Below are 9105 nucleotides of genomic sequence, written 5' to 3'. Positions count from 1 at the left end.
TGCATCTGCTGTTTCTCCCAGCAGCCTTTTGAAGTGACTGGACCAGGTTGTCATACTATCCTCTGGGCTGTGTCCCTCCACCTGTCCCTCCTTGGTCCTCTTCTGCCCCGTTATCTCGTTAATGACCCTCCAGGCCTCCCCATACTGTTGTTCACCTTGCGCCGCCTGCACCTTTCGCACTCTCTCCATCAGTTTTTTCCCCTTTGATGGTATCATAGCATCTGAAAAGAAACTGTTTAGCTTCATCCAGCTCACCACGCCTCTCTAAAGTTGTTTCCCGCTCAAAGGTGAGGCGGGCTTCCTCTACCATCCCTCGTGCTGCTACGACCTCTGGGTGTTTGGATCGTCTGGAGGTACTGACTCTCTCCATCATGGGCACGCACAGCCTGTTTGCCTCCTCATTCGCAGTGATGAATCTCCTGTATTCTCCACTGGCCTCCGCTCCCCTGTCCAGCTACTGGAATCGTCTCCTCACCTCCTCTGTGTATCTGGTTTGAAGGCCAGGGTCACCTGAGAAGGCTTTCCAGCTATCCTGGATCTTGGTACTTGGTTTGGGGACCCTGAGGCTCAGGCAAACTCTCATTGAGACCACACGGTGGTCTGAGCCCACAGAACTACAAGTGCTGTATGGCTCAGCATTCAGGATGGAGTTCCTCCATTTCTTCCTCACTAGGATGTAATTTAGCTGCCGTAGTGTTCCTGAGGCTCGGTCTCGGAAGGTCCACCTCTTTCCTGTTCTCTTCGGGAAGATGGTATTCGCCGCCCGTAGCTCGTGTTCCATGAGGAAGGCAGTGAGGTAGGTGCCGTTGCGGTTGGTAGAGTCATGGTAAAGGAAGGGTGCATCCTCTGGCCCAAGCCTTGCATTGAAGTCCCCAAGGATTGCCAGGAAGTTGCACGCTGGGACGCCACGGACCGCTCTTACAAGGTCCTCAAAGAACTTCTCCACCACGTCAGATGGTGCCACGTTGGTGGGTGAGTACACAACTATGACTGTTGTTACTGGGTTGCCCGAGAAGTCAGCGCTCAGAATCCTGTTGGTGTGGTGGTAAACCCGACGGAAAGCCTTACGTGCCCGTTGGCCCAGCATTAACCCTGCACCACCTGTTGCGGCCTGGGCCTCGTTCCTCCAAGCAGATGCAGAAATGAACATGCATCTCTCCACTCTGCAGTACAGGATGGGGTAATCAGTGTGCACTCTCCTGTGCTCTTGGACCCCCAGGATCTCCACTCCCCTTTCCTCTGCACAGCGTGCAAGTTCTATCAACCTCGCTTCTTCTCTCGCTGTGCATGCGTTGAAGGTTCCCATAGCAAAAGGTCTCCGACAGTGCATAAGTGCATTGGACGGGGGGCTGTGTTCGGACAGGACCCTCCCTGGGACAATTCCAGTTTGTTTTTTTTATGGGTATCTTCTTTAGCAGTTTATTAGGGACCGAATGTCCCTTTGGGACAGAGGACCCTATTGTATTTCTAAGGTTTTATTATTCTTTATTATGCCGCCGCCTCTCTGAGCTGGAATTTGTCCCCTTTAACATGCTTCAAAACTCACCATATTTGACACACACATAAGGACTGGCAAAAATTGCCATCTAATAAAAAAACCAAACCCCAAAACTCTAAATTGGGTTTTTGGGCCCTCTAGGAAAAAACAGACAAAACTGCTTGTAACTTCCGTTAGGAATGTCGTAGAGACATGAAACAAAAATCCTCTATGTACATTGACATCCTTCGGCAAAAATCAACAGGAAGTTGGCAAAAACCCCTTCAAAACAAAAGTTTCCTACAAAATTGTATTTTTCCCTCTTTGAGCTGTAATTTGACCCCCTTAAAATACTTCAAAACTCACCAAACTGGACACACACATCAGGAGGGGTGAAAATTGCGATCTAATAAAAAAAAAAAAAAAATTCAAATAAAAACTCAAATTTGCGCTCTAGGGCCCCCTATGAATAAAACACAGACAAAACTGCTCTTGGGAAGAAAACACAGACAAAACTGATTGTTACTTCCGGTAGGAATGTCGTAGAGACATGAAACAAAAACCTCTATGTAGGTCTCACATAGACCTACATTTCATTAATTGACATCTATCAAAAAAAATCAACAGGAAGTTGGCAATTACCCGTTCAAAAAAAAGTTTTGTAAAAACCTTTCACCTTTTTTCAAACATTATCTCCTCTGATCACTTTTATTGCGTCGGCTTCATACTAGCACAGGAAAGAGATTGAACCCTTCTGATTAAAAGTTTAAGAAAGAGTTTTTCTAACTTCTCCGGTTTTGATTTTACAAGCCTTCAAAGAACCCCTGCGCTGCTGCTGCTGCGCTGCTGCTGTCTCAAGATGGCCGCTTAAAAGCAGGAAGCACCAGCGCGACCACACAATGCAGAGAAGCTAGGTACTGTGCGGGTAAAGATATGTTGACTGGGTGAAAGAAGGAGGCACCAGTTTGACTCCAGGATACAGAGAATGTAGGTAAGTGCAGGTAAAGATATGTTGTCTAGGTGATGGCAGGAAGCACCAGCGTGTATGGGTGAAAGAAAGAAGCACCGGTGTGACCCCAGGATGCAGGGAAGGTGGGTAATGTGCAGGTAAAGATATGTTGAATGGGTAAAGGCAGGAAACACCAGCAAAAGCCGGTCTCGTCCATCGCTGTTTGCAGCTTTAATTTGATTTGTATTGTGTGTTGTAATCAACCTGATGTATGCCTTGATAATAATATTTGTGATTAACACAGGGTTGTATATAATTTGACAAGGTTTACCCTGTTAAACTGTAAGTTCACCTGTAAGTAGGTTAGACATACTTATTGAATATGATTATAATCAAGAGTAAGATTACAGAGGGCCACTGTGCAGAGGAAAATTTGGGCCCCGAGGTGTAAAGGTTTAATAATACAACTTTAACATTTGACAACCAAACAATTAAACAAGGCGACTTGGTAAAGAATCTGGGTATTATCTTCGACCCGTTTGAGTCACACATTAAAAGCGTTACTAAAACGGCCTTCTTTCATCTCCGTAATATCGCTAAAATTCGCTCCATTTTGTCCACTAAAGATGTTGAGATCATTATCCATGCGTTTGTTACGTCTCGCCTCGATTACTGTAACATATTATTTTCGGGTCTCCCCATGTCTAGCATTAAACGATTACAGTTGGTACAAAATGCGGCTGCTAGACTTTTGACAAGAACAAGAAAGTTTAACAGAGGTGGGTAGAGTAGCCAGAAATTGTACTTTAGAGATTTATTACTCAAGTAAAAGTAAGGAGTAGTCACCCAAATATTTACTTGAGTAAAAGTAAAAAGTATGTTGTGAAAAAACTACTCAAGTACTGAGTAACTGATGAGTAACCTCATTATGGCAACAAATAATGCACAAAAACATAAAAATAGCAATGAGCAAATTCAGAGCCAGGAATATCTCTTAAGGAACTAAAACAATAATATATATTAAATAATAATACATTAAAAATAAAAAAAAGGCAAATTGAGGCACAATAACTTAACAGCACCATAGGCTCAGTAGGCATTCATTGATTGATTGACTGAAACTTGTATTAGTAGATTGCACAGTACAGTACATATTCCTTACAATTGACCACTAGATGGTAACACCCCAATAAGTTTTTCAACGTCAATCAATTATTTAATAAATGACCAAGTCGAGGCGATCTACCTCATATATACATACACACACGTATCATATACATACACACACATATCATATATATTAATATGTCCAGGGTGTACCCCGCCTTCCGCCCGATTGTAGCTGAGATAGGTGCCAGCGCCTCCCGCGACCTCAAAAGGGAATAAGCAGTAGGAAATGGATGGATGGATATATATATACGTATATATATATATATATATATATATATATATATATATATATATATATAGATATATATATACATACAGTATATATATATATATATATATATATATACAGTATATAATTTATATTCATTTATTTTGCCGTTTTTGTTTACATGTTAAATGTGTTTTAATGAATATTTATGCATGTTTAACGCATAGATTCCTATCTGTCATGAAGACAAGAATATAAGTTGGTGTATTACCTGATTCTGATGATTTGCATTGATTGGAATCAGTAGTGCTGAAAACGTCCACGTTTTCAAATCGAGGAGAAAAAAAGTTCTTCCTTTCTGTCTAATACCACATGAAAGTCGTTGGTTTTTGGCATCTTATTTGTCCAGCTTCCATATTTGTTTTTATACACTTTACAATAAATACATTGGCGGCAAACTCCGTAGCTTGCTCGCTTGTTTGCGCTGGCTTTCGGAGACTCTTATTTTGTCAGCGCAGGCGCGATGGAGCGGCACTTTTATTGTGAAGACAGGAACTGTGCGATCAGCCTTTAGGCTTTTGACGGGAAGTACGGTTGAAATAAAAAGTGTCTTTTTTCCTTTACACTTTTGATTGATTGATTGAAACTTTTATTAGTAGATTGCACAGTACAGTACATATTTCGAACAATTGACCACTTTAAGGTAACACCCCAATAAGTTTTTCAACTTTTTTAAGTCGGATTTGACGTGTGACGGTCACGTGACCGTCTGGCTCTGTTTGATTGGTCCAAACGTCACCAGTGACTACATGTGATTGGTCAAATGCAGGCATGTGCAGATCCTACTTTGAAAAACCAAAACAAACATTAATAGATCGATAAAAAAAAAAGTAGCGAGTAACGAGCTGAATGTACATGAATGGAGCGGAGTAAAAGTAGCGTTTCTTCTCTATAAATATACTCAAGTAAAAGTAAAAGTATGTTGCATAAAAACAACTCTTAGAAGTACAATTTATCCCAAAAGTTATTCAAGTAGATGTAACGGAGTAAATGGAGCGTGTTACTACCCACCTCTGAAGTTTGATCATATTACGGCTGTACTGGCTCACCTGCACTGGCTTCCAGTGCACTTAAGATGTGACTTTAAGGTTTTACTACTTACGTATAAAATACTACACGGTCTATCTCCATCCTATCTTGCCGATTGTATTGTACCATATGTCCAGGCAAGAAATCTGTGTTCAAAGGACTACAGCTTATTAGTGATTCCTAAAGCCCAAAAAAAGTCTGCGAGCTATAGAGCGTTTTCCGTTCGGGCTCCAGTACTCTGGAATGGCCTCCCGGTAACAGTTTGAGATGCTACCTCAGTAGAAGCATTTAAGTCTCACCTTAAAACTAATTTGTATACTATAGCCTTTAAATAGACCTCCTTTTTAGACCAGTTGATCTGCCGCTTCTTTTCTTTTCCTCCTCTGCCCCCCCTCCCTTGCGGAGGAGGTCCGGTCCGATGGCCATGGATGAAGTACTGGCTGTCCAGAGTCGGGACCCAGGATGGACCGCTCGTCGGGACCCAGGATGGACCGCTCGCCTGTGTATCGGTTGAGGACATCGCTACGCTGCTGATCCGACTCCGCTTGGGATGGTTTCTTGTTAACGGGACTCTCGCTGCTGTCTTGGATCCGCTTTGAACTGAACTCTCGCGGCTGTGTTGGATCCACTATGGATTGAACTTTCACAGTATCATGTTAGACCCGCTCGACATCCATTGCTTTCGGTCCCCTAGGGAGGGGGGGTTGCCCACATTTGTGGTCCTCTCCAAGGTTCTCATAGTCATCATTGTCACTGACGTCCTACTGGGTGTGAGTTTTCCTTGCCTTTATGTGGGTTCTTCCGAGGATGTCCTAGTCGTAGTGGTTTGTGCAGTCCTTTGAGACATTTTTGATTTAGAGTTATATAAATAAACATTGATTGATTGAAAGGTTAAGAACACCTGACCGCTGACCTTACTCACCTAGAGACTATTCCGTGTCCTGGAATTCTTTCAGGATGACATATTGTCCTTTTGTTTCTCTTGCAAGGTATTCCATTGTGAGACAATTTTTTTTTTGCCAAGGCCTTGGTCTTTTCTTGGCTTATCCAAAGTCCGAGTTTTTCTCCGTAGTCACGGAGGTTGGTGGTCATCTCTTGGAGTGCACGTTAAGTATGGCTAACCAGAGCCAGGTCATTTGCAAAGTCTAGGTCGGTTAATCAACCCCCTCCCCATTTGATGCCGAAGTCTTCCCCGGTAACAGACTTCAGCCTCACACAATATCGAAGTCATCCTGTTTCGGGCACATGTGGTACAGGCGGCGACAAATTCCCGGATGGCCACCAAAATCGCGGCTGGATGAAGGATAAGGTACGATGGATGCCCGGATGACAGGAGAAGATACTGTAGTGTCCCCAGTCCAGCACCTTGGGTTGAAGCTTACGGGGAACAAATAATTCCCACAACGTGTGCAAGAGGAAGGATAGGCTCCGCCATTGGGGTACTTCATTTTCATTTTGAAGGGGCTGTGCTGGTAGGATCCTCTAAGTACCAGCAAGTAGAATGCGTTTAAGGCTCTAATAATGCTAAAATCTGGATTTAGAATGTCTTAAAAGTCATTTCAATGCTCTACCTACGAAAACATTCCATTTTTATTATTAAAGTTGTGACAATCCGTCACTTCAGTTCTGTTAGTTTTTCGTGTTTTTGTATTTACTTCCTGTTCAGTGCTCTTATTTTGTTATTTCCTGTTTAATTCACGGAGCATTGTTTTTCCCTTTTTGTTGATTGGCAGCGGTTCACACCTGCTGTCAATCAAACGTGTGCCTATTTATGTTTCACTCGAGCACTCCTCAGTGCTCGAGGATAAATCTATGTTTGGAAATGTTACTATGCAAGAGTGCTTTCTGTTTATTTGTTTCTTATGAGTATTAAATTATTTTACCTTTACTCAATTCTCTCCTGGACTCTTGCATCCACGGGGTCACACAACTGCAGCCATGCGACACCCCAAGTTACCTACAACCAAAACCTATTAAATGCAATAAACAAGGGTTTACTGTATTGTTTGATTGTGATTACAATGATTAACAACAAATTAACTGCAAAATTAAACAAATTAAATGCATTTTTCTAAGATGGCGCCTCTGTAGTGGCTGCTGTTGGCAGGAGCTGTGTGCTCTTGTTTCATCCTTTTGTGTTCCTGATGTTTCTGTCACGACCAGAATACGACTCTGAACACAGATGCGGGATTTCATAAACAGTTATTTATTCTCACAAGGGGAGGGGTCCAAAACGGGAGGAACAAAACAGGCTATCAAAACAGATCGAACCTGACCACTAAACTAACAAAAATATTAAAATCTCAAAACGCTCCAGCTATGGAGGGAAAAAGGGGCAGAGAACAAAAACCCAACAAATACAACAAAAAGCGCTCCAACGGAGGCGATGCTAAGGAGCTAATCTTACCTGACAAAAGTTTACAAACAAAGAATCTCCCGTGGATCAAAAAGTACAAAAATGTTGCAATGGCTGTAGACAAGACTGTGGCCAACGAACGCTGGACAAGAAGGTACGAAACACTCTGCCACAAGACAGGAGGAGGACGAGACATTTACAAAGTATACACATGAGGGAGGGTGACACAGGTGGGCACAATCAGGCAATCAGGAAAGACGGACCGGTAAAACAGGAGGAAGGGCAAGTGATCTAAAACAAAAGAGTTAACATTTCAATATAAGAAAACATGAAAACAGAGGAAACCCAGACAAGACTTCACCCAGGTGTGACAGTTTCCCTCTTTTTTTCATTAGTTTATAATTTGTTTTAATTTTTGCATTTTGGTCCAGGACCTTTTGGGACCGTGTGACAAGGGGTGGCACTATCGTGACTTCTGCGGTGCTTTTTTGTGAACTGCTGGATCTGCCTGCCGGGAGCCTTTTGGCCATGGAGATCAGCTGCTGGGTCTCTGCCACACCAGAGTCCACTTTGGAGAGACTGGAGGAGATGCGGATGAAGAGACAGGGCTGCGGAGCTGACGCTGAGTGCCGGAACGGACAAGCTTCACAGTGTCTTGGCTGAATGAGCAGGTATCGGACACCTCAGTCTCCTTAGACGTATCTTCGCTCATCTATCCGGAATGGACACTGGCCGAGAGTTGGTGGGCCGCCGACGGTAGAGTCGGCTTTCTTGGTTCCTTTGTTGGGTCTACTCCTCTCTCTGGCCATGCTCCCCCCACACCAGCAAACGATGGCATGGAACACCGCAGAGGCCGCCGCAGTGTATATATATATTTTTGTTGTTGTTGTTGTTTTACTTTTGTGGCTGTGTGTAGAAGTGGCTGGTTGCATCAGCTCTGTTCTTTCAATGTATTTAATGTCCTTTGTGTGCTTTAATGTTTCCCTCTTACACACATGTTTATGTGTGCTATGGCTATGAGGTTTTTTCCCTTGGCCTTAGTCTGCACCACCTCTCCAGGAACCCAGGCTTAGACTATTTCTTATTTATTTTTGTCACCCCCCACATTCCCCGGCGTTTACCTGTTTCTCACCTTTTTTGTAAGGTGCGCCGGAAGTTGGCAGACCCGTCAGCAATCCTCTTCTGTCTCCCTGTAATGTTTGTCTGATCTTGAATGGGATTGTGCTGAAAATAATAATTTCCCCTCAGGGATTATTAATTTGTGACAATCTGTCTCATTATTTCTGTTAATTTTCGTGTTTTTGTATTTACTTCCTGTTCAGTGCTCTTACTTTGTTGTATTTCCTGTTTTATTCACGAGCACTGTTGTTTTTCTCTTTTCGTTGATTGGCAGCGGTTCACACCTGCTGTCAATCAAACTACTGCCTATTTATGTTTCACTCGAGCACTCCTCAGTGCTCGAAGATACATCCATGTTTGGAAATGTTACTATGCAAAACTGCTTTCTGTTTATTTGTTTCTTATGAGTATGAAATTATTTTACCTTCACTCAATTCTCTCCTGGACTCTTGCATCCACGGGGTCACACAACTGCAGCCATGCGACATCCTAACAGTATTTCTGATTCTGAAAATCACAGAATCATTTAATGATCTTGAAGCATTTTCCAGTGAAAGGCTTTGGATTTTACTTGGTACTGGATAGAAAACAGAACTGCTTTTAAACAGGAATTAGTGCCTTTGCAGCGTTCGGCCACAAAAGAGCTGTAGACTGAGATATTAAATGCCCCAAAAAAGTATACATTTAAATTTGGAGGATACACTGGCTGCAAATATTTTTTGTTCAGCCTGGAAGAA

General features: G+C 42.8%; 1 protein-coding gene across 1 annotated transcript; it reads right to left on the bottom strand.

Moving 5' to 3' along the window:
* Window positions 1–454: 454 nt before the first annotated feature.
* Window positions 455–8058, bottom strand: LOC133564032 (craniofacial development protein 2-like). The gene is made up of 2 exons (XM_061918119.1): window positions 7983–8058; window positions 455–1371 (listed from the first exon to the last, which is right to left on the bottom strand). The coding sequence occupies exons 1-2, from the start codon at window positions 8056–8058 to the stop codon at window positions 455–457; spliced, it is 993 nt and encodes a 330-aa protein (XP_061774103.1).
* Between the last annotated feature and the right edge of the window lie 1047 nt (window positions 8059–9105).

This window comes from Nerophis ophidion, linkage group LG13 (assembly GCF_033978795.1).
Source record: "Nerophis ophidion isolate RoL-2023_Sa linkage group LG13, RoL_Noph_v1.0, whole genome shotgun sequence".
NCBI classification, from domain to species: Eukaryota; Metazoa; Chordata; class Actinopteri; order Syngnathiformes; family Syngnathidae; genus Nerophis; species Nerophis ophidion.
Note: the sequence above shows the minus strand (reverse complement) of the source record. Positions and strands in the feature narration are given on the sequence as shown.

What these genes read in the sequence shown, in the direction of transcription:
- LOC133564032 (XM_061918119.1), bottom strand. Translation starts at nt 8,058, where the DNA reads ATGGCCAGAGAGAGGAGTAGACCCAACAAAGGAACCAAGAAAGCCGAC. An exon ending in CGGCGGCCCACCAACTCTCG is followed by an intron (nt 1,372 to 7,982) that starts GCCAGTGTCCAT and finishes GAATTGTCCCAG; the next exon opens with GGAGGGTCCTGTCCGAACAC.